General features: G+C 40.4%; 1 protein-coding gene across 10 annotated transcripts; it reads left to right on the top strand.

The window, feature by feature from the left end:
• Window positions 1–529: 529 nt before the first annotated feature.
• Window positions 530–25,396, top strand: atp13a2 (ATPase cation transporting 13A2). 10 transcript variants are annotated; one of them, XM_044210574.1, is made up of 29 exons: window positions 537–715; window positions 5,358–5,434; window positions 5,942–6,109; window positions 7,015–7,073; window positions 7,170–7,236; window positions 7,325–7,404; window positions 7,590–7,667; window positions 7,751–7,820; window positions 7,973–8,107; window positions 8,215–8,281; window positions 9,699–9,830; window positions 10,171–10,332; window positions 11,117–11,227; window positions 11,405–11,451; window positions 11,551–11,739; window positions 11,844–12,050; window positions 13,146–13,256; window positions 13,492–13,648; window positions 13,862–13,973; window positions 18,802–18,926; window positions 19,067–19,245; window positions 19,934–20,026; window positions 20,301–20,380; window positions 21,440–21,592; window positions 21,729–21,825; window positions 23,112–23,335; window positions 23,541–23,692; window positions 23,864–24,036; window positions 25,092–25,396. In XM_044210574.1, exons 2-29 carry the CDS (start codon window positions 5,366–5,368, stop codon window positions 25,257–25,259), a joined length of 3,465 nt encoding a protein of 1,154 aa, XP_044066509.1. In that variant the 5' UTR covers window positions 537–715; window positions 5,358–5,365; the 3' UTR covers window positions 25,260–25,396. The 10 variants fall into 10 exon arrangements, with proteins under 10 accessions (XP_044066517.1, XP_044066518.1, XP_044066516.1 ...); XM_044210576.1 differs by lacking the exon at window positions 537–715 and adding an exon at window positions 4,302–4,474; XM_044210575.1 differs by lacking the exon at window positions 537–715 and adding an exon at window positions 4,302–4,584.
• The last annotated feature ends 431 nt before the right edge of the window (window positions 25,397–25,827 follow it).

Here is a 25,827-nt window from a genome sequence, read left to right as displayed (position 1 = left end):
TACTAAGGGTGGAAATTACTGACCAGCTGCATATAAACAGGGGCTCTACAGTAACCAGGTTAATATTACAGTTATAATATGTAATACGTAAAGAATGTATCTCTTTTAAAAAAGCCAGTGCAATGCATAAGGAGGGTAAACACCAGCCAAAGGGATTCACAAACTGGCAATCCAATAGTTGTTCTTCTAAATGGCTTAAAATGGAGCTATAAAGCATTAAATGCTTTAAAGCCATAAGTTGAAACTTATTGGCACTTTACAAAGGATACCCTGATATAATATAATGTAATATGTGTGGTTTTCTGTAAATTAAAACCAGTCGTAATGGAAATTTGTAGAATGTAATTGGCAAAAGCATTAAAAGAAAAAACAGACAAAGAATCAATAGAAATCTTAGAAAGACATTTTTAATCAAACTTATACAAAATGTAATTATAGATATGGATGGGATGAGCAGTTTCTTGTCAGCAATACGCTTCCACAGCAAACAACACCAACTGGCATTAGCGTTACGCTATTTCTGCACGTGGGCACGCTTGTGACTATTTTGGACCATGTGACGTTCCGTAGGAAGGTATAGTTTGTAGCTGGGATAGCTAACTGTTTTGAAGAACCTTCAATGTCTGGTGAGAAGACAACCTGTCATTTATGTTACGATGGTGTGAAATAAAGTAATGTGGAGGCTGTCATCGTGACCAGAAGAAGGACAGGCGTGGTAAGGATGTTTGAATACTATTAAATAATGTTTACCTTTCCCTCGTGAGAGCAGACAGTCAAGCTATACAGATGTGTTTGCTATCGTTAACCGTTAGCAAATACCAGCTGAAGGCGGTAGCTTGCGTGCTTAAAACGGCTTAGTGCTTACAAATGTTGACTGACTGTAGGTTTTAAAATGGCAACAACTGACAGAGTAATTTGCTGGCAGCTCGCCTACAAATTTACCAATTTCTCTTACCGTTGTTCGGTAAAACAAACTCATTAAGCAAATAAAATGCATTACATTTCCTGTTATGTCCTATCATTATGTAAGCTACATCAGAACTGTTCTTTAAATACAAACGTGCCTATACTGATGGTGGAGTTTAAAGGGTTGTTTCACATAAATTACGAAACAAGAAAAACACCTCTACCTCTAATGGTATCAAGCCAAGCAGATGTTTTAGTTTTATTTGCATAGCTGACAGTAAGATATTCATCTCTGCTTCCTCCCCATTACAATGGAGGTGGAAGGAATTTAATTTGTGGTCCTCACAGCAGTGAAGAGTGGCATTTAAATTCAGAAAAGCTTTTCAGAAACACTGTCCCTCTTCGTCTAGAACAGATAATCCACATACTTCACTACTGGACTACTACTAATACAGGTGCTAATACAAGCACTACTGCAGTAACTGCTGCTGCTACCACTGCTACTAAGCACTACTGCCATGTGTGTTGTTAGTAAGTGAATACATTTGTGTAAAGTGCAAAATCAATTGGAGCCCAACTGATAAATCTGCCTTTATTAGCTTATAGCAGATATCAGTATTGGCGTATGTACACTAGGCCGATTAAATAACAAGAAATTGAAGTGAAGAAATGGTCAACAGGTCTCCAGAGAGAACTGGCAAGTTAATTTTTTTACTGTAAAATGACATATCTTGGTCACAATTGTTTAAAAAACAAATTGAATGCATATCAAAAATGGTTGTTTATGTTACGTCTTTAAACCTGCAATAATTGATTGAAATACTTCACAATGTTCACCAGCTAGTTGATATATTTGTCTGTAGTTTGGTGCTGGGCAGGCAGCGTACAGTGGGGTATATTAAAGCTTTTCGCTGAAAACAGCTGCCGTTGCTGCTGGAAATGACACTGGTGAGTGGTTGTAAAACCAAAACAATGAGCTGAAAGACACTAAAACGCTCCGTAGAGCTGAGGGGAACTGCAGAGTTGGGTGATAATTCTCTTTTGGTTCATCACCACGAGCGTCCCCTTTCACATTATACATAGTCATGTGACCCATTATTAATATCGAAATATCGATTAGACCCAAGCACAAATGATTCACTGGGCACGAATTATCCACTCCAAAACCCCACCAACTGTGGCCTCATCCTGTCTTTGTTTTTGTTTGTTTATCAAATCAAATAAATTGAGTGTATTTGTTGAAATACGAACCAATTAATGGAAAGTTACTTTTTTTGCAAATAAGAATGACGACGATGAGTCAGGTGGCCGTGGGAATTTGGATAGCGGCAAGGCCGGTGTAAAAGCTAGTAGTAAAGATACTGGTATCATATGAAACTAGATGACCTAAGGCATCCATTGGTACCAACCATGTCAGGCTTGTTGGGAAGGGGGGCTAAATTTTGCAAAGGGGTCCTTTTGAACTCTCTCTCTCTCTCTGTGTCTTCCATGTGTGAATCAGAATATTTCCTTGTCCTTTTTTCATATTTGCATGGACTATAGTGGACCTTGTTGAAATTCAACTGGCACTTTAACATATAGGCCTGGGTTTTGGTATTATTTCTGTTAGTGCATATATATATATATATATATATATATATATATATATATATATATATATATATATGTGTGTGTGTGTGTGTGTGTGTATATTATCCATTCTGATAGATAGTTAGCTGCTAACTAACAAACATGGATAAAGAACGGTGGAGCAGCAAATCGAACAGCTAAAAAAAGCAAAGGAGAGCCGAGATATTGTACTTCGGAAAAACCTACTATCTCAAAATTTTTCAAAAGTCGGCTTATCTTGAGTAACCGGGTCATGATTTCTGGAAAGAGACATTGCTGTTGAGTTTTTCAAATTTATTTTTTTGGCACTTTGAGCACCACAAGCCAAGTGCCATATAGTCCCATTATATCCAAAAAATGCAGACATCTCTACGGCCAACATCTCCAAAACTCAGCAACTCGAACCAAAACAATCTAGATGGATAAATAGCACTACAGGTAAGAGGAAAAATATGTGTTTTTGATTTTGGGGTGAACTGTCCCTTTAACAGAGCCAGGTATTGTAGGTGTCGTGCTGGCCCACCAAACAATCGAGTAGGTTGTTGGCATTAGCATAGCCAGATGAAGCTGGTGTTGTGCTATTTGAGGTTTAGAGTTGTTTTTTTTGCATCATCAGCTCAGATGACTGTCCTGTGTCTGTCTAGTCAATTGTGCATATCATTTCCCTTTTTTGACATTGCAGAAAGTTTGCCCTGTGTAATGGTCTGGTTAAAGATGAAACCGAAAGCCAGGTCTCTCGTAGGATAATCCACAGCTCATTGGACAGAGTAGGATTTATAAAGTCATATTTGTAGGATATAATATCCACTATATCCACTGTGGCCTTGTTGGAAGTCCTCCTGTCCTCCAGATGTAGGTGGCCCTTTGAACAGAGTTATTGATTGATCCCTGGGACAAGGGTAATTTAAATGATGACTTTCAGATGCCTCGAATTCCTGTGTGTGTGTTGAGACAGTCTATTTAGGTAAGGCATGTGAATGAATTTGTTACTTGAAACCAGGTGGAATTAAATACCACTTTAGACATTAAGGAAATAATGGCTGCTACGGTGCAGCTTTATTGTCAAATAGATATGACTTTAAACAGGTAATTCCAAATAGTCTGACACACAGTAATGATGAATGACTTTAAACTCAAATGCCAGTGGGGATTGATTGCAGAGCTGCTACTTTTTTAGGCTACTTTTAGTAGAGATTGGCCTAGTTAGAACAAAGCAAGCATGTGATTTGGCAAAATAACTTGGTCACATTCGCCTTGACAAACTTTCACATGACATTATACTACAATCCTGCTGAATGAGTGAAAGCACAGATGAGTCAGTTCTTTGGTTTCTTGAGCAGTGTGTATGTTGTGCTGTGTATGTAGATCAATGTCCACAGGAGAGCAACAAGTAGTTACAGCTACAGGAAATTAATACATATTAACATATGTTCTGGTGTCCTTCACAACAAACATACCCTCTTATCATGAGGAAGCTGTTACCTTAATGATAACTTGATGTTAAACTAAATTGTTTGGCCTAAATGATGCTGTTTTGTGGCTTTGATAAGACTATGTTGGTGCCAAAGAAGAGTAAAACTATCAAATATTTATTGACGAAGAGAAGTTTAGCTTCCTGTATCGAACTATGCGACAATGTTGAGCCGTCTGTCTTTCCTATGAGGTTGTTGGTTTCGTCATATTTATGAACAAACCACGAATTAATAATATTAAACTGACAACACACATGTAGAGACTATACCAGCACCGTTCGTCTTTGTGTTTATGTGTCCTGTAGCGTCCACGGTCGTGGCAACAGCGTGTAATAGACGCGTTCGATCGTCTTTCTTTCTGCATTTTTCCGCATTCCTTTGTTAACAAGATATTAATTCTTGGTTTACTCGTTTCCCAGATTTGCTTTTTAAACCGGTTAAACAAGTTATAGCAGTCCGGTATCAGACGCTCGAGGCAACGCACGCAGGTAAAAAGGGGGAAGGTGAAATGCAGCAGCACTGAGATTATCTCACTCTCCAGGCTATCTTTATCATTTCGGGAACATATTTATTTCAGACTTACGGGGTCGACTTGACGGTAAGCTCAGTTTCTTCCTCTAATGCGTTTTAATGTGAAGGAAGTTGGTTCTGTTCCGATATTTTCCAGATCTTTGGAAGCGGAAGCAAGCATCCGGTTAACAAACAAATTACTTTACTGCACTTTATGGTATTTTTTTAATCTCCTTGGTTATTGTATACTACTAATATATGGACTTAACTATGAGTTTATAGCAATCGTATAATACTTTATGGGATATTTTACCCTCCTCTGTAGACCTTAAAAATGAATGTTTCTATAGGAGCTAAAAGTGTTTCCGTCGTACTCAGGTGTGTGTGTTTAGTGAGCATTACAGTTTATGGTAACTCTTGAATCTCCCACTATGTCACATATTTTTAATTGTATCCTCTTTTTTTCCTCTAGAATTAATCTGCAGCTTTTTGCAGAGGGATTCATTGAATTGAACATCCAAAAACACAGTAGTTTTTTGTTTTTTTTAACCACACTGACCCAGACTATAAATGTATGCTGTAAAGTTTAAGGGGAGTCTCATAACTGGGTCATGAAGCATGAGCTCAACTCAGGCCAGTTTAGACCACATTGCACAGATAAAAACCTGCCATGTGTTTATCTTTCACCACTGAGTTCAAACAAAATATATGATTTAAATTATGCCACTAAAAAGGTTTTTGCAATTTGCAAAAACATCGACTCAACTAGAGCGGCGAAGTGTGTGTTTGGTTAATATTGACTTTTAGGGTGTGTATAGTCCTGCTCAGTTCATGGAATTATTGTCTTTGTCTATTATGTAGGTAGTGTGATGGAGCCACAGAGTGGACTCCCCTCAACCAGCCAACAAGACCCCCTGCTCAGCCCTAAATCACATATGGTAAGAACCTCCACAGTGTTTTCCGCTAAAACGACAATGGCCACAAGTTTGGCAAATGATGTTTGCAACAAAGAGTTAGATATAGACAAGAAAAGCAAAGAGTAAAAACTGGGGAAAATACAACAAATATAAGAAATATAAGTTAATATAAGTTGCAGAGTCTTTGTTGACAGACGGACATGCTGAAGCGGTAGTGGTGTGCTTCACTTGCTTGATGTGGTGTGAAAACGTACATTGACACCTGTCAGCTGTAGATGTAGAATTGGTGCGTAGGTCTCTCTACCCTTGCTATATTTACAGACATAGTATAGAATCAGTGGTTTTTAATATTTTCTGTCACATTTGGTTCAGGTATCACTGTCGAAAGCAAAACAAGCCGCTGTCACAATCTGGCTTTTGACTGTGACTTTTTATCATGTAATGTGGGTGCTGACAAGCTAACCAGCTGTATGGATAGAAACCTCTGTTTGAATCTGAATGGATCGTCTGACTCCTTTGCCCCACCAGGATGTTCAGGGGTATAAGTGGGTGCGCTGGCAGGTGTGGGTGTGTCGTCTGGCTGCCGTGCTGTCCTTGGGTCTCCTCCTGATTGTGTTTCACTGGCGTCCGCGGCTTGCTGTCCTTGCCCGCTGCTGCTCCTGCCCCCTGGCTTTGGCAGATATTCTGCTAATAAAAGTGAGAAAATAAATTAATTCCTACTCCGTTTTAAAACCTACTTGACACCTGGCATTATTACTGAAACTGGATTTCTCTTGACATTGCAAAAATTGCAACTGACCCGCATGTCACTTTGTCCCACATTATCCTTTTATGTTCTTTAAGACACTTACAGGACTGGGTTTACACTCATAATTGCTGAATCTGGCCTGGTCTAAAATATTAGATTGGGCATAGCTATTATCATAGCTATTATAAAACCTGCACTGAAATGTTAGTTTCTTAGTCCAGTCGGTAAATTAATTTGAAGTTCAGTTATGTGTAAATGATTTCTTCATTTAACGTACTGCTCTAACCTTGAAAGAAGTTCATGAGTTTTAGTGTCTGAAATGCTGTTACAGAGTCTTTTCCACACTGGCAAGAAATAAATTCAGCAGAAAACACTGTATACTTGTAATTTTTGACAAATACATTCATTGGCACAAAATCTTAGCAATTACCAGCTTTAGTTTAAAATATTGGCCTTCAAAAATCCACATCACTCAAGTTGTAGTAAATACTTCATCTTGCTTCACCAGAATTTATTACCAAAGCTGCCTACCATCTGTTTGATTCGCATGCACTTACTGGGTGGAACTGTATTCCTGTTTACACAGTAGCCATATATGCAAACATCCACCTCCAAAGTTGGTGTGGGTGAACTAAGCATATTTATTCTTTGATTTTCTTTGATTGCTTTATATTTGTTGGTTCTGTCTTATGACATTCTGATCGCCCAGCATGAATGTTTTGTCTGTTTTGTATTGTCTATGGCAGTAATTTGTGTTATGCTCTGATTCACTGCATTTGATGCTTCACATCTTGATTGGTCAAGTGCCTAGTTTTCAGCAATCACAGATGTATTTGTGTCATTTTTCCTTCAGGACAGTTGTGGCCAGCAGCATGTGGTGGAGGTCTCTACAGAGGAGATGGAGGAGGGCAGGTCAGCTACATGTCTCTATCCTCTGACGGCATCACCTTTAGCCTTTCAACACTATGCACATATGTGAGCTCTTCTCACTTGGTTTGTCCCTTTCAGTTTGGAGTTGTTGGGAGAGCTGGAGGACACTGAATGGAGAGATACAGTTCAGCTGTACAAGAAGGAGGTAAGGAAGAAGTGAAGGGTTGGAAATTTTGGCAGAATAATAAGTGACCTCCTTTCCCAGACTGAAAATCATCATAATTGTGTTACAGAAAACGCTGTTGCGCTACTACCTGTTTGAAGGACTGCGCTACATCTGGCTGGACAGGAAAGGAGTTTTCTGTCGTGTTAGGTACTGAAACAGGAAAACCTGAGTACTGCAGCTGCTAGGTTCATCCTCTATATATGGATTAAAACTGTTTTTAGGCAGTGTGACTTTGTGCTGCTATGTTTTCAATATATGGATAGAAAGTCAGCTATTCCCTTTAACCTTTTTTATTAACCATAATTGTTGAAACCTTCTGTCTTTGTCTGTAGTGTCCTCAATGAGGACTGGACCTGCAAGGACCTGTATGGCTTCCAAAAGGGCCTGAGTCACCTGGAGCAGAACTTGAGGTAGGAAGGGATGCATGAATGGAGAAATAAATGGATTCTTTAATCTCAGAGGGCTGAATAATTCATGACATGAATTCTTTCAGGAGACACATGTTTGGGCCCAACCTTATTGATGTGCCTGTGAAGCCTTGCATGAAACTGCTGTTTGAGGAGGTGAGATGGAAAATCAGTCTTTTATACTGCCTCAGATGGACTTTTTTGTGATGGTCTGGAATGTTTTGAAGTGATATTTTATTCAAAATCCAGGTGAAGTATCAATTGTACCCACTCCTTCCTTTTGTCTCTCTCCTTATCTGCTGCTTTAGGTCCTCAACCCATTCTATGTGTTCCAATTGTTGAGCATCACCCTGTGGATGATTGATCAGTATATTATTTATGCCATATGTATATTCATTATCTCCATTGTTTCCATCAGTATCTCACTTTATGAGATCCGCAAGGTGAGCCTGTAGTGGGATACTTAATCTGATTATAATTGGTTATGTATTAAGGTCTGGATATGGATGTAAATATTATTATGTAAACCTTATTTGACTTTACTCCACAGCAAAGCATCACACTTCGCAACATGGCCCAGTTGGTCACAAATGTCACAGTACGGAGAAGCTCAGGAGGTGAGTTTTTGCAAATGTATTCTTCCTCCAATGTGAATTTCTTGTAGTTTCAGAAAATGATGTTTGTGGATTTGTTATTCGATTTATATTTAGGGTCATTTTGTTCACTTGGTATTAACATGAGTCCTGCAGTAATGTGCTTCATCTGAAGGTGTAACAGTGGCAGATGTATTAAAAACAATTAAGACTGAAAGACTTGGCACAGAAAGAGTTTTAGTCTGCTAGAGGAATAAGGCAGAAGGCAGAGTGAGACCACCTTGGTTTCCTGATGAGTTGAGGGGTTGGTGAAGAGGTTTATGGTTTTGATTCATAGCCATGGTTTTATGTAGTGTCAAATAACCATCATTTGAAGCGGGTCTGAAGCAGTAAAAGATGGTTTGAATTTGCTAACTGATACTGTACCCAGGTGCTGTTTGAGATGACAGACAATAATAGCTGTCATGTATTCTTCATAAATAGGTGCATCTATTAAACCACCAATGTTTCAATTCCCCTTTTCTCAGGACTGAAAATCAAAAGCAGCCAAAGTCTTAAGTAGACATTTAGGCAATCAGTTGTAGAGTTATCTCTGGGATTTTATACCCCACTCTTTGTCCTCCGTAGGGGCACTGGAGTTGCCACTTCTACATGGTTACCATTCAAATGGGCTGAACCAATAGTGACCACTAGTAGAGCTATGGACCAATGTTTGTCAAGTGGGTTACCGTTTTGTTTGAGGCCTTTGTTGTTCGTTTTTTTGTTTTTTTTACAAAAAAGGGCAGGGAAGAATAAGTCAGCGGTCTAGTAAACATGGATGTAAATAATGCAGGATTTAAAAAATTCAAAGAAATTTTTAAAAACATTTAACATGTTTGTTAGGCTTCAAGAATACACACAATGTGGTTTGGTGAGCAACACTGAATGTAAACAGAAACTTTGTTTACAATAAACAGGGCAACTTTGTGTGTGGAAAAATGGTGAAAAAAGCATTCATTCTCAACTCAACTTACTACCACGGCATTTGTGAGGCGAAACATACAGTAATAGTATATGTAGAGAAGTGGGATGGCAAATTGTGGTCATGAGGGAAAACAATTGTTAACATGTGGCAAAGAAGATGACCACATGTTAAGAAATAAGATTTCGTTTTGGTAGTTTTCAGGGGGAAAAAAAGTTTATTTTAAGAAAAATGTGCTTTAAAAATTACAAATTTTGAACGAAATTTGTAGCTTTTGTGCCTGAAGGTCAATGTATACAAGTCTCTTCCAACTCTCTTGTTAATGTGAGAAATGTGAGTAAAAGTAAGCAGTAAACCAGGAAGTAATTTTGTTTTATTTGGCCAAGTAAAGCCAGACTATCAGTCATTCTGCCAGTCATTCTGCATTAAACCCCGGAACTCTCTACAAGGACATTCATTCCTCGTTGTGTGTTTTCTCAGTGGAGGAGTGTGTGAGCTCGGTTGAGCTTGTCCCCGGCGACTGTCTAATCATCCCTCAGGAAGGTCTGCTGCTGCCCTGTGATGCTGCCCTGCTGGCTGGGGAGTGTCTGGTCAACGAAAGCATGCTCACAGGTGATAAACATCACCACCGGGCGGAGCGTAACTGGAGAGATTTGTCAACTTCAGCTGTACAATTATTTGCTCCTCTTTGTGTTGATGAAATGCCATGACCACTGGGCCCATGAAACCCCCTTCCTCGCTCAGTAACCTCAGTAATATATTTTTTCAGTTCCTGAAAAGAAAATGTACAGGGGTGCGTTTGTGTGTGTGTGTACATGAGTTCCTTTAGACATTTAGTATGAGTCATTAAGTCATTAAGTATGTGATGCGAATTCTTTATGCCTCCAGCTTGTTTTAAATCTTCCACTTAGGAGTCAGTGTATTAACCTGTGCTCATCATTCCTGTGTCCAGGTGAAAGTGTCCCAGTGCTGAAAACCCCACTGCCGGCTGGTGAGGGGACGTACAGCTCAGAGACTGAGCGCAGACACACACTCTTCTGTGGTACCCAGCTCATTCAGGCCAAAGGGGGAGGGCCGGGAGGCAGCGGTGCTGTTGCTGTGGTCACAAGCACTGGTGAGTAGAGAAACTGATGATCTGAGTCGGTAACATTTTAGTGAGATGTTAGTTAACAGTTAAAGGTAACCTGTAGAGATTTTGACCACTAGTAGTTCTATGGAGCAGCTTTTCTATGAGCGGGTGCCCATTTGTTTGTCTCCTGAGCATGAATGTAAACGATTCATATTTCAAACTTAAGAAAAATCAGCTTTGCAAATGTTTTTATGAGAAAGAAAATGCATTCTTCACATTTGTTAGACAAGCATACACACAATGCATTTTGGTAACACTGAATGTAATCAGAACTTTTGTTTGTTTATAATAAAACTCCAAAGAGCACCTTTAACCCAGATATTCTTTGGTGATCACTGTGCAAGTTATAGATACCCTGTGGAGTTTTTGACCACTACTAATGCGATGAAGCTGTTTTTTGATGAGTGGGTCCCCGTTTCATTTGTACCATATACGTGCATCAGGACTCATGCATGTGCTAGTGGGTCATGCGACACACACTCCTGCCAATGGTTTCATATTATTCAAATGATCGAGAGGTGGCGGTAATGCGCTAACAAAAGGCAGGGAGAAAAAGACTGCTTTGCAAATGATTTGAGGAAGGAATTGCATTCAACATGTGTTTTTTTTTTTTTTTAGACCTCAAGGGTACACACAATGAATTTTGGGAAGAAACACTGAATATAAACATAACTTTGTTTGTTTACAAGGAAACTCCACACGGTAACTTTGAGAGCTCATGTTTGCTCTTCAAGTAAAGCCAGTTCTCCTGTTTATATGTCATCCCCAGGGTTTTTCACAGCCAAAGGTAACCTGGTCAGCTCCATTTTGTATCCTCAGCCAACCAACTTTCGCTTCTACCAAGATTCTGCCAAGTTCCTGCTCATCCTGGGTTTTGTTGGTAAGAGGTGTAACAGCGTCCTGGCTAATTTTGTTTAACGAGTGTATGAAGAAGCTAATGCTATCTTTATCTACAGCTGAGTTACTCAGATTATGTATTTCAAGCCTTTTTGACCAATAATTCAACCAACAATTGAACATGAATAAACTTTTTCCAATATTGTCTTTCTTGCTTCAGCTTTTATTGGCACCATTTACAGCTTTGTGGTCCTCTTCAGATCCAATGTAAGTGCAGGCTACAATGTAAGGCCTGACCTGTCTTTATTTGACATGCCAACAATAAATCAAGTGATATCACTGACTTGTGTCTGGATGTGTGTCTAGGCGACCTGGCTGGAGTTGGTGATTAGGAGCCTGGATATTGTGACCATCGCAGTGCCTCCCGCCCTGCCTGCTGCCATCACCACTGGCACTATCTACGCCCAGCACAGGCTGAAAAAGCAGGGTGTCTTCTGCATCAGTCCACCACGCATCAACATCTGTGGCAAGGTCTCACTCTTCTGCTTTGACAAGGTGAGAGGGATCCATTAACTGAAGTTTACTGTGCATGTGGAGCACAGTCGTGGCCACTTGAAATGCTGAAGTTACCTTTCATCAGAGTACTTTTGTTTCTCCAGACAGGAACTCTTACGGAGGAGGGTCTGGATGTGTGGGGAGTGATGGAGGGGGGACCTGCCGGTTTCTCAGAGCTGGTCCCAGAGCCCAGACTCCTTCCCCCAGGGCCCATGCTCTCAGGCCTGGCCTGCTCTCACACTGTGACGCTGTTGCGAGGTCAGCCCCTTGGAGACCCTCTGGAGCTCAAGATGGTCGAGTCCACTGGTTGGGTATGACACTATAAAGCTTATTTTATTTACTTCAAGAGGTACTTGACTAGGACTGTTTATTGTTTGAATTGTTTTTCAGTAATAGTAGATACAACACCTAAGTTTTGTTACTGGTACTAAAACAATACGTTTTTGATACCTTACTACCTTACAAACCCTTTTTGTTATTTATGGAAAAAAAGCCAAACACAAGAAGCCATTTAAGAACTTTGCTTCAAGTGGTCATATGCTCATTTTCAGGTTCATAATTTTATTTTAGGGTTGTACCAAAATAGGTTGACATGGTTTAATTTTCAGAAAACATCCTCCTTTTTTTTCATCCTCATACTGCACATTTCTGCAGCACCTCTTTTCACCCTGTGTCTTGAATGCTCTGTTTTAGCTACCGAGTTAGGCATCTCACTTCTATTCGATCTTTGTTGGGAATTGCACATGCGTAGTACCTACGTAAGGACTACTAGCCAATCAGAAGCAGAGTAGGCCGGGTCCTGATGAGCAAAGTAGTGTAATCCAAAACAAAGTTAGTAATTTGTAACAGTTACATCACAGTAACAACTTTATGTCCCTTGACTGCCTGGAAGGTATCTAACTTTATTTTAATTTCATTAAAATTCATTCATAGGTGTACTTGTGGAAACTGCTCAATTCGTGCATTATGACCTTGTTACATAGTGACATAGATATGTTACAGAAGTAAAGGCTGGACTACAATTGAGCTGTTTTCAGGCAGTTCAGGAGCAGTGTTTTTTATGTGGGCGAGGGTAACTCCCTTTGGGGTGGACTTTAGTTTATAGTTCATAAACTTCAGTTTATTTGAAATATTCTGTTGGTATTTGCAATCTCACATACTCTAATCAGTGATGCACAAAAAAATTGTAAAACACAATTTCCATTTTGGCCATGATCACCTATCAGTGTGAACAGATATCGCAAATAGTTATTTAGAAAAATAATAATGGTTTTAAAGTTTCCTTCTTGCTCACAGTTCAGGGACATTGCAAGAACCAGCTTGTTTTTGCATGCCTCAGGCGGTCCATTCTCCCACTCACAACATTTAATCTTACTGTGAACTTTACATTGTATCTAATTTTACAGACCCTCCAGGAGCCAGAGGGAGATGGAAAGGCGCTGGATGCAGAGTTTGGAGGCCACAGAGTTTTGACTGTTATGAGACCTCCTACTCAACGGTTCCAAGCTCAAGGAACTGTGAGTGTCCCTACCATCACTCTAATATAGACTGATCAGTAGGGCTTATTTGTTATTAATGTCAAATCCCCTTAACCACTGTAACACTGTTGTAAAGGTATTGATCTGTCCATTTCTTAATCCTAGTAGTATATTAACATTTTTTTTGTGGTAGATGTAGAAGTGTGTACATCAGCAGTTAAACGTAATCTCAGTTATGCATAACTGTTATTCTTCTCTTTCATTTTGCTGTCAGTCCACAAGCGAGGCGGTGGCCATTGTTCAGAGGTTTCCCTTCTCCTCGGCCCTGCAAAGAATGAGTGTGGTGACTGTAGCCCGCGGGGGACGCTCAGCTCTCGCTTTCATCAAAGGCTCCCCAGAGATGGTGGCTAGCCTCTGCCGAGCAGAAACTAGTCAGTAACTTAATATTGATAATACAAATAATAATAATATTACTTTTAAAGTGTAAATATATAACTGCAGTACGTTTTTGATTTAGAATGAAGATTCCAATTATTCAATTATTGTCAACGAATATTAACCAAATGTAGATAGACAAGTGAATTTTGCATTGTCTACATCTTTTACATTACGTTTATACTAAATGGGATGTTTTGTGTTTACAGTGCCGGCGCAATTCTCCAGCAAACTGCACAACTTCTCCAGTGAAGGCCTCAGGGTTCTTGCACTCGCTTATAAACCATTAGAAGGGAATACTGACTTTAGGACCATTGAACGGTGAGAACCCTGTCTCTTAATTGCATCCATGTTTCCCTCACTTGTCTTTTCCTTGCCATGTGAGGAGAGAAGAAACAGGGAAATATGTTTTTAGAGAAATAAAACATCCTTTCCTCTGAAGCGCCACATGAAGCGGCAGCTGATCACAGCTGGATCAGCTGTCAGTCGGCTGTAACAGCCGTAGAGACTTTTGATTGAGTTTGTGTCTGCACACGTGCACTGTGCTAATACTAATAAAGGCACAGTTATCACTGCCAGAGCAGCAGTGTTTTCTCTCTGTGGCCTGTTACCTGATTAACAAACACATGAATAACAACCAGCATTTTGACTGTATTTATACTGTATCCTGCTCAGAGGCACATGAATAATTACTGTCAGAATGAGTTTATATTTATTCGTTATTTGCATCTGTATTTATTGATATTCTGATTGTGAATTCATTATTGAATAACCCAGAATATGATTATGGTGTCTTTTGAAAATCAGAAATTATTTAATAGGCTAAATGTTTCAGGCAAAACTGAAATTATGTAACTCATATCAAACCCGAGGCGCAGGAAGGATCAGCTTCACATGTGGCTGAATGGAAATCATGATAAATGATGTAAAAAGTGTTTCTTGCTGACAGACTCTTCTAATCTCTCTGACTTTAATTGAATCAATAATAAAAGTTAATGGGGGAAATAACAGATTGTTGTGTTGCCAAGCAGGGAACTCAGGGGAAACGAGGGGTTGGACCCAAACGCAGACACAAAGGCAGCACAGGTGCAGTTCAAAGTTATTTTATGAAAAAATAACAAGGCTTACACAGATTACCGGGCAGGCAGTGGTCAGAACAGAGAAGCAGTTCAAACGATGCAAACGAGTCCAACAGGGAGCAGGCAAAATTCAGAGAAACAGGCAAGGTCCAAGAATACAAAGTAAAAGTCCACACAACACAGAGAAAACATTAGGAACTGGCTGGAACGCTTGACACATGGGTACAATGACGATCCGACACTGAACAAAGGAAACACAGATTTAAATAGAGACAACCAGATCCTTGTGTTGTCCAGACCTACAATTAACACAGATTTTTAACTAGATGGTGAATCAGAAAACAAATAAAATATAAAACATGGGAGAGTTTGATCTGTTATCTGTCTTCACGCCAGAATAAAACTCCAGTGATACTGTGATGTATAAGATCAGTCCGATCAGCTGCAGTGTCCAATCAATAACTGATATCCAATAAGGGGGCATGTCGACCAGTAAAAGACTTCCATGAAGTCTGCTCTCATGTCTCCTTGCTCATGGCTCCTCAGAGATCCCTTGTTGCTCCTTGGAGCAGATATAAGAGCTTCGGGAAGGTCTGCAAGATGGTGGTCCAGGATGACTGTTTATGTATGTAAACACGGTTTTGTAAATGAAAGTAAACCTGTAACCATGTGACTATCCCCTTCTGATCAGGAGCATTATACCAAATTTATCACACCTGTGGGTGCGATGTCACCCACTGCACATTTTATGTATGACACGCATCCACCCATTCTCCCTCTTTCTACCGACTGGAAGGAAAAACAAAACAGGGTCAACCTTCACCGTTGATTGACAATGAATGGTTACAGTGTCACTTTCATTCATAAAACTGTGTTTACATAGGTAAACATTTGTTTTATTTCATTTCAGTGAATCTGTAACCATGTGACAACAGTATACTAGATCAATCATGAGGAGAGTGAATTGGCACCACCTGCAGGTCAAAGACCGCACAGAGAGGGATTCAACCACATCACAACAACAGAACACAATCAATTGAGTTCAAGCATTTTTATTGTCAGCAACTGAAAGGTATGTGAACAAAATAAGTCTCTCCAGGCTAATTGTAAAAAGAAAAGCAAAACCTCCTGGAGCATGAGCCTATGCTGCTCAAAGGAATGTAAACAAAAAAGGAAACCAAAAGAAAAACTCAAGAAAGAACTTTTCTGGGTCAGGCATGCCTTCATGGTTGACTGAATCCAGAATAACTCCTAAATACTTGACTGACCTGGCTGGGGCCAGGCGGCTCTTTACAGCATTCAGATGCAACCCGAAAACAGCCATATGTGCCAACACAGCTTCTGTCTGGCTCCGTGCCAGGCTCTCTGATGGAGCGCACACCAGCAGGCCTCCAGATAGTTGAACACCCGAATGCCCTTCCGCTGCAGAGGAATAAGTGCAGCATCAATGCATTTTGTAAACATTTGCGGTGACAAGGATAGACCCAAAAGGGAGGACGTTGTACTCGAAGGCCCTGCCCTGAAAAGCAAATCTGAGGAACCGCCTGTGCAGTAGCCCCCCTAGGTTGAGCCCAAGACCTTTACAGATGTTTGACAAAGTCATGGTACACTGGCAGAGGGGCCTTCCTCTGGCTCCTAGAGTCCAGTGCAGAGGCGTTTGGTGGAGAAGACGAGGGAGGAAACTTGGCATCCGCTACCGCCCGTGAGAGCGGGGCCTCAACAGAAAAATCACAGGGCTCAGGGCAGTCCCTACCCACCTGGGAGTCAGCGCCAATCTTCCTCATCATAAATAATCACCTGCCCAGAGGAGCCGGTCTTACCCAGATTACCAGAGGCAGCAAGGGACACAGCATCAGGATGCGGAGGCATACATGGAGAAGCCTGGCTTGGCAGATCCAAAAGGCGGTGCTGATTTGCAGCCATGCATTTGATTGTCTTACACATATCCTCCAAATTACTTTGCATGAGGTCCACCCTTGGATCCCAGACCTGGTTCTGCTCAGCCCACTTTCGCTTCTTACTGAGCTTCTTCCCCCGAGCCGGAGCCCCTGAACTTGGGGGAACCAGACCCTGGCCAGGTGGCATACCGTTCTCCAGGCCACTTCCCCTCTCATCACTCCCCTGCTTAGATGCCATACTGCTGTCATGGCAGGGAAAAAATAAATAATCTAGTGTGAAAATAAGAGAAACACACATGCAGTCGATAAGGGCCAGATTTCTCCAAATGACATGAACTCATCTGTTATGCTGGGAAATTCAGCTGTTTTAAATAGTTTTCAACCAACTTTATTGTTTTTAAAGGATATTGTTTCATATGAGGTCTTCTACTTGCTTCTCTGATGTTGGTCCAGCAAAATTTCTCAAAGACGTCTTTGACACAGTAGGTCCTAGCCTTCTGTCTATTGTCAACAGTTCTCTGGCCACAGGGATTTTTCCATCTAGTTTTAAGTATGTAGTAGTACAGCCTCTTCTTAAAAAGCCCAGCCTTGATGCATCCAAACTTACTAATTTTAGACCATTTCTAAACTGCCTTTTTTGTCAAAAATTGTAGAAAAAATAATTTTCACCCAATTATTATCTTATCTGAATCATAATATTTTTGAAGAATTCCAGTCTGAATTCCAGTTTTAGAGCATTACACAGCACAGAAACAGTCCTTGTCAAAGTAGCAAACGACCTCCTCCTCACAGCAGATGCAGGAGAATGCTCAGTCGTACTCCTTTTAGACCTGTGTTCAACTTTTGATATCATAGATCATGCTATTTTAATTGAGCGCCTCGAACAGTGGGTAGGTATCTCAGGCCTAGCACTGAGCTGGCTCGACTCGTATTTAGCAAATAAGACTTTCTCTGTCACTATCGGCAAGTCATCGTCATCCATAGCAGACATCACCTGCGGGGTACCACAGGGCTAAATCCTTGGCCCCATCCTCTTCTCCCTCTACATGCTTCGACTAGGTCAAATAATTCGAAAGCACAATGTTTCTTTTCATAGCTATGCTGACGACACACAATTATATTTACCCTTAAGACATAATGATCCCAATTGCTTCAATACCCTCAGAAACTGTCTCTCTGAGCTGGAACGCAGCCTTCGGGCAAGGCCCTTTTGGCTGTTCCACAGTCCAGACTCAAAACTAAAACTTTCTCTATTGGGGGCTGCCTGAGGTTGAGGAAATTAGGCTAGCAAAATCGGCTTAATCTTTTAAATACCTTCTAAAAACACATTTATATAAACTGGCTAGTATGTGAACTTGTATGTATAGTTTTTGATCTGTTCTTAATAGTATCTCTATTTGTTGGTGTATTTTTAGCTGTATCTGTTTACCTCATATATTACCTTTATTCTGTATTGCTACTGTTTTTGGTTTTACTGTATGTAATGCACTTTGTAAACATTGTTTTTAGAAAAGTGCTATACAAATGAAGTTATTAAACTTTATTGTTGTTATTATGATTTATTATTGTTATTATGATGATGTTGTAGAAAAACGCTCACAACATACCCACTTACCAAGTCAGTATGTGATTATGTCCTGCACCCAACGAGCACAATCGCTCACCTGCAAACAAAACGGACAAACTCACGGCACGCCAAGGGAGTGCCAAGTGAAAGGCAGCCCAATAATTGGCAACCACAACCGTGAGGAATCAGCAAGGCAAAAAAACAGGGAATAAACTGGTATTAGCTGTTACTGACCAGGAGGATAGAAGGAGGGAGAGTGGGTGGATGTGCCTCATACATATAATGTGCAGCGAGTGACGTCGTACCCACAGGTGTGATTAATTTGGTATAGTACTCCTGATCCGACAGTGGTAGTCACATGGTTACAAGTTCAATGAAATTAAATAAAACGACTTCAGGTTCAAGTGAGGAGTGAGGAGCAAGGAAATATCAAAGAAGAGACTTGGGTACCCTGTATTTCTGGCTTCTTTGTGGCTCCAAAGCTCCTTCATAGACTCCTTTTTTTTCCTACACCTGAAATGTGTAGTAAGTCCAGTCATACTGAAATGGATGCTACAAACAAGCTACAACAGTGAGCGTTGATGCAGCTGTGTATCTTTCCACAGAGGGGAGGTAGAGAAAGACATGCAGTTCTTGGGCTTGCTGATGATGAAGAACCTGGTGAAGCCAGAAAGTGCTACGGTTATTAACATCCTGAGACTGGCACATCTTCGCAGCGTTATGGTCACTGGTAAGATATTTTTTTGGATTTGTATTAACCACAACTGAATTACACTGTGCACTTCCCCCTTTTTTATTAAGGCATTAAGTTGCAGGCATGAACTTAATGCCATCAGTGTCATGTCGAATCTTTTGTCCTTCTTCACATAGGGGACAACATTTTAACAGCAGTCAGTGTAGCAAAAAGCTGTGGGATGATGGGGTCTGATGAGAAGGTGATATTTGTCAATGCAACCCCCCACACTGCCCAGTCCATGCCCACCCTGAAGTTCAGCCTGGAAGACGGAGGGGCCACTGCTGCTCAAAGCTCCGTAGAGGTCATCACTCGGGTTGGTCCTGCTCAGACACAATACTGCAGTACGCTGCTCCTCAGTCTGTTTAAGTCTTGGGTGTACTTTATTGGCAAAATATATTTTAAATATCTGGGAAGAGGAGAATCATGGTTCTGTTGTATGAGGATTTCTTACCACAACAAAAACATTAGTCAGTCTGTGGCAGTTTTGATTGTAGCCATAATTACAGTGAATTCATTGATAATTACAATGAATTGAATCCATTTTGGAATAAGGCTGTAACATAACAAAATGTGGGAAAAGTGAAGCGCTGTGAATACTTTCCTAATGCACTGTATGCTACTCTGTAATACATTTTAAAGGGAATGACCTTCATCATATGTCACCAGACTGAGTAGGAATCTTTTCCCAAGCAGCCATGTTCTGGGACTTGAAAGACAACAGTGATTTGGTTTGATTGGAAATTGAACCTAAATGTTTGTTGTAGTCTTTATTATCTCTCATACAACCCGAGCTGTGTTACAAGAGGCTAATTCAAACTCTTTTTCAAACATTGATACATGCAAGATTTTCCTAACTGGTTGTGTCATGCATATTTAATGATTAAGTAGTTATCACAATAGCACACATAATAGGCAAAATGAGCACAATCATGGCCTACATTTCTAAACTGGCAGGATGAATTTTGGTTGCTGTCACTGATGCTTTTCTTTTGTCCTCTCAGTGCCTGTACCAGAGTGGTTTTGGCTCTCACTTGGCTATTAATGGAAAGTCCTTTGCTGCCCTCTGTGACCATTTCCCTGAGTATCTGCCAAAGGTAATGTATTCTATGTAATCCCAGCAGGAATATTCTGATAATGGACCAATGACACATGCATACAACAACTAGAGGAGTAGTGACAGGGACCATTATTAAATTAAAATATATTTAGGTTCAAACAGAGGCATCAGACTGACTGACCATATTTCAAGCACCATTTTCATTTGAATAACTAAGGTGATGATTGTAGGATTGTAGGTCAGTCAAATCAAGATGTGATCAATTCTCCTCAGGGCTCTTTTTCTCTTTTCTTGACATACTGTTATTGCAGGTTTTGTTGCGAGCCACAGTATTTGCTCGCATGACTCCTGACCAGAAAACCCAGCTGGTGAAGGAGCTGCAGAAACTGAAGTAAGTTCAGACAAAAAAGGGAAGGATGGGAAACACACAGGAAGAACAGAAAGAAAATAAAACAAAGTAGGAATATACTGAGAGGAACAGAGAATTGAGTATCAGGGGCAGGGGCAAAAAACACAGTCTGCTGTAGAGAACATTAATAAATTGTTGAGAATTATAAAATATAAAATTTTGACAGAGCGTTTCTATTTTAACTGGCGCAGCTTTTCTAGCAGGAAACTCGCAGACCAATTGCATGAGTTGTAAATCCTCACGTGATGCTACTCAGCCAATCAGATCTGTGCATTCCGATGAGCATTCAGTTGTTCAGCAGTCAGTGAGGCACACACACACACACAGGGACACAGAGAAATAATTTCACATGGTGTGCTCCTAAAAGAGAAAAGTAGACAGCGGAAACAGAGCTTTTACTCCAGAATGGACAGACTGGAGACAGGCAGTTCAAAACCAGTATGTCTCATATGGACCGAGACTGGCGATTATTAAAAGCGGCAATGTGAAGCGCCACTACGAGACAAAGCACAGAGCACCTTTTGAGCAGGTTAACAAGGGGGGTGGCATCCCCCCCTCAAATCACCTACTGGTCAGGGGAAATCATATCCTCACTTGAGATATGGATTGATTGATTGATAGAGAGAGAGAGAGAGGTGTCATAAGTTTAAAAAAAAAAAAACTGGCTAAAAATATACCCAAACAAATACACTACTGCCATTTAAATACACCAACACATGTAGAAAGTGAACATATCTGGTATAAAGTTAAGTCTGTAGTGTAAAAATACATTTGGCACCATAAATATCAGTGTTGTGTTTACAGAGACAACAAAAAGAAACCTTCTGCATGTAGTAGTGAGGGGAAAAAATTATATTTCTGGAGTGTTTTCCTAGCTGTTTCAGTAGTTGTTTTTTTTTTTAAAAGGCATCTAGTGGCCATTAGAGGAACTGCAGCTTAGGACACATCCACTTGGCTTCAACACTCAGCTGTGGTGGTTGCTACATGTGGTTAAATCAATATTTTGTAAGCTGATACCAATACTGTTCAATTCCACAACAGCTACCGGGTGGGAATGTGTGGGGACGGGGCCAATGACTGTGGGGCCCTAAGAGCTGCTGATGTCGGGGTTTCCCTGTCTGAAGCCGAGGCTTCAGTTGCTTCACCCTTCACTTCCAAGACTGAAAACATCAGCTGTGTGCCATTGCTTATCAGGTGAGGAGGTGTTGAAGTTAGAAAAGCAGGGTAAATATGGATGACATCTTTGAAAACCAACCAAACCAGTAATGTTTGTGGCACAGTATCTGCAGTGGAAGAAATAATAACGCATTTTCCCTCCTTGTCTGTTCAGAGAGGGTCGATGTTCTCTGGTCACCTCCTTCAGTCTCTTTAGATACATGGCCCTGTACAGTCTCATTCAGTTGTGCTCCGTCCTCATCCTCTACACAGTGAGTAGCAGTGGAGCTCATCACACCTTCACTTTCAAAGTAGCCATCTTTCTGTGTTCCATCCTTGGTGGATCCGCTTCAACATATTGCTGCCATTCATTTGTATTTCTGCCCAGTCAGTTTTTAGGCCAGATGTTATGGAACCCTAAAGTGTTCAATATTAAATAAATAAAGACATTATCAAATAAATAAATCAAGGTGTAGAGGGAGGTGTAGAAAAGAGGTCACCACAATGTCACAGAAGCTTAATTATAGACATTTTCATTATTTAGAAATAAAGCAACTTGCTGGAAACCAGTAAAATTGCCACATGCCACACTCTGATAGACACCTGTTGGCACTGGCTAGCCAGAGAGACAGATGACTGCAATGTATTTAGGCAAAGCTTTACTGATAAGAAACTATGTCAATACAGGATTTAATTAGTATTGTTTATTAGCTAAACAGGATCGTGAAAATGGAGACTTGGCACACCTGTTTGTTTGTTTTCTCTGAAAAAAATGTAAGCTTAACACTGTGATGTATTTTTCATCCATCTGTTTGCACCTCTATCAGCTGTCGACAAGTTGCACACTGAAACTCTAAATGCACGCCAGACTGATCACCAACTCGTCATTAAACAGTCTTAAACACGCTGTAACAAAGTAATTTACCTTTTTAAAAGTGTGTTTTTTTTTCCTGCAGTATCAGTGCAAAGCCATCCACTCCCTTCATAAAAGCTCTGACCAGATTGCTTAGCTGCACTTTGAGCTAAGTGGGAAGTTTCCTTCTTGGGATAATGAACATTATCCACCCATGACTGCTGTGTGTTTGTGCAACCTAAGGCACAAAAACAGCTTTGCATGTCGATCTCTTCAGCTCTCTGTCATTCTTGTTAGCTTTCTACCTCCTGCGTACGCACGCATCTCAAATTGCTTAAATAATGTCACAAATTGTTATTTATTGTTTAGATATTTTATGCAATTTATTTATATGTAATAATAAAATATTCTTATTTATTTAACATTGAACACTTTAGGGCCCCATAAGATGTGACCCATTCAAACCCTTGAACAAAATTTGTACCAAAGCCCTGGCAGAGGAGCATTTCAGCTGGCTCATTCTAAAAATTCTGTGCGTGATTACGGCCTAAATCACATTCAGTACAGGTTTGCAACTTTATCCTGAATAAATCATTTCCTAAGTAAATGCTGCATCAATTGTGCTCTCATGACTTCGGTTTCTTCCCTCACCTTTATTCTTAAATAACTTACTATGAAACATGTGACGTCTTGATGTGTGTCCAGGTGAAGACGAGCATGGCTGACCTGGAGTTCCTGTTCTGTGACATTTTTGTGGTGACTCTGCTGGCCATCATGATGGGGAAAGGAGGCCCCAGTGAGGAGCTGCACCCCCGCAGACCCCCAGCCAGTCTGCTGGCACTGCCTGTCCTGGGCAGCCTCTTCATCCACATCTGCATGATCACCCTGGGCCAGCTGGCTGCGCTCTTCATCACCACCTCACAGGACTGGTCAGTAAAAAGACACACAGCTGCAGTAGAGCTTTTATTTCCCATCAGAATATCGGAAATAAATGTTTTATATTTGTTTCTATATTCACTAAACAAAATCCAATATCTCAGATTTAGAAAAGGACCGGCATCTGCATCTACGCTTGATGCACTTTAATACACTGTAAAACTTCATCCCCTGTATTTTTTTTTTTTTTTTTTTTAGGTACATTCCACTCAATTCCACAGTGTATGGAACAGCCAATCTGCCCAACATGGAGAACACCACTGTGTTTACCATGTCAGGTTTCCAGTACATCATCATGGCTGTGGTGGTCACCAAGGGCTACCCTCACAAGAAACCTCTGTACCACAATGGTGAGTCAGCAGAAATATCCAAGGATGATGATTTGGGGTTGGAAGGGTGATGCATTCAGACCCATGCTGCATCATTGTCAGATTTATTGAATATAATATTACAAGTGAAACTTATTAAAGATTTAGGAACCTGAACTCAGAAATGATTTTTTTTACTTCTTATCTTTCTAGTGATTTTCCTCTGTCTACTGTTCGTACTCTTTGCCCTGATGACTTGGCTGGCGGTGTATCCTGGGGCCTTTGTTTGCCATTTTCTTCAACTATATGACATCTCTGATATGAATTTCAAAATGCTGCTTGTTGCTGTGGCTGCTCTCAACTTACTCATTTGTTTTCTTGTAGAGGTGAGTGATGATATGAAACTTTAATATTCCCTCTAAGGACAATTGTTAATCTATATTTACATGGAAAAATAGCTGGCTCAATCATTAACTCCAACAACAACCAGACTCATGACAGTCTGGATATGACTGATTCTCCATAATGCTTAACATTGAAGTCATACTCCAACCAAAATCTATCTTTGAAGAGGCTGGAAAGATAGCTATAAAAAGTTTGTAATATTCTCCTTCATGAAGAAGAAAGTGGCTCCGGTCATCTCGAGTTACTATAAACATCAGTGGAGTATAAAAATGCCTATAGTATCTTCTCCAACCACTCCTGCATGCTCAGTGTATTCAAAACAATCATCATTTTGCCTTAACATTACTACTCAAGCCTGCTCATGCCTTATTTATATACAGTACATATACAAGTGGGCGGCGCATCCCTCAAAAGCTTGACCTCATAAAGGCTTTGGGCTTTAATAGCTGTATGTCGACCGTAGCAATAGCAAGTACATCAAAAGGGAGTTTTGCCAATGCCAACACTGCTTCCCCTACCTCCTCTTACTGCTGAAGCATTTGTTGTTATTGCTTACTTCACTTGTTCACAGCCATCTCTGATTCTGTACCGTTATGTGTTAGTGGGGGATTACTTCTCCCAGCAGAATCCTCATATAGAACGCTATCTGCTTACTTTATTACTAGGAGCACATGGGTGATTTCATAGGCCTATTTCACGTTTTGACATATCACATTCGGAAAAGCAAAATAAAATTATTAGTAAATGTAATTAAATGATTGATGGCTGAATTCCATTTAGCTACTTTGGTTTCAGAGGCCTGGTATTGTGCATGCTGGCTCACTGTCACGGCTTTGGGGAAGAGAACAGAGCCATCGTTAATGTTATTCGTTAACACCTGTGTTTTTCCTGCTATAAGTCAAAATGTCTGCTCTGAAAATGGCCTGTTGTCTGTTTTCAACATTACTAGATAAACACTCCAAAAGGACAATCTTTTTAAACGTGGTATATTCCTAAAAGGCCTTGTTAACTGTGCAGTTGCTGTTTTTTTCCCCAGGTGCTAATAGACTTGGGTATCCTGAACTGTCTTCGAACGCTGCGTGGGAAGCGTCAGTCCAAGAAACAGTATAAACGTCTCAACATTCTTCTGTCTGAATCCCCATCATGGCCGCCCCTCAATCAAACCCTTTTCCCCACAGATCACACAGTCATCGGCCTGAGCTAGCATCTACTTGCCCCTCTATTGGACACTGTCAGTCACCCAAGCCAAACAATGCTGTGCATGTCTGAGCTACACCCAACTTGACCAACAATGCAAAGTCATGTTTACCTGTATTAATAAAGTATTTTTTTTTTATGTAACCTATAGTGTGTGTTTTGTTTTTAAATACGTTCATATACTCTTATCAAGTTACAGTGCGATTTAATAGTGTGGTCCTGGGGGTATTAAAGGACCACACTGCACTGGTGGGTTTGCATGTTTTAGCCAATTCACAGGTGAGTTTAGCCAAATTACAAAAACATTTTCTGTCACTTCTTGTGGTATCTGACCAGGCAGATAGTTTTGATTTTATTTATCCAGATTTTGAGATTTCCGCTTCCTGGAATGAATTCCTTTGCAGTGCGCAAAGACATTTAAAATATTCAACAGCATTTATTTTTTCCAGAAATCATGTCCTTGTTACTCTAGATAATCCAGAGCTCACTGATCAGTGATCATTGGAACTTTCAACCAAACAATATTCCTTTTGCTTTGGACAAAAGCACCTGCCTCCCAAATTTAATGTAATGTA

Source organism: Siniperca chuatsi, linkage group LG10 (assembly GCF_020085105.1).
Source record: "Siniperca chuatsi isolate FFG_IHB_CAS linkage group LG10, ASM2008510v1, whole genome shotgun sequence".
NCBI lineage: Eukaryota > Metazoa > Chordata > Actinopteri > Centrarchiformes > Sinipercidae > Siniperca > Siniperca chuatsi.
Note: the sequence above shows the minus strand (reverse complement) of the source record. Positions and strands in the feature narration are given on the sequence as shown.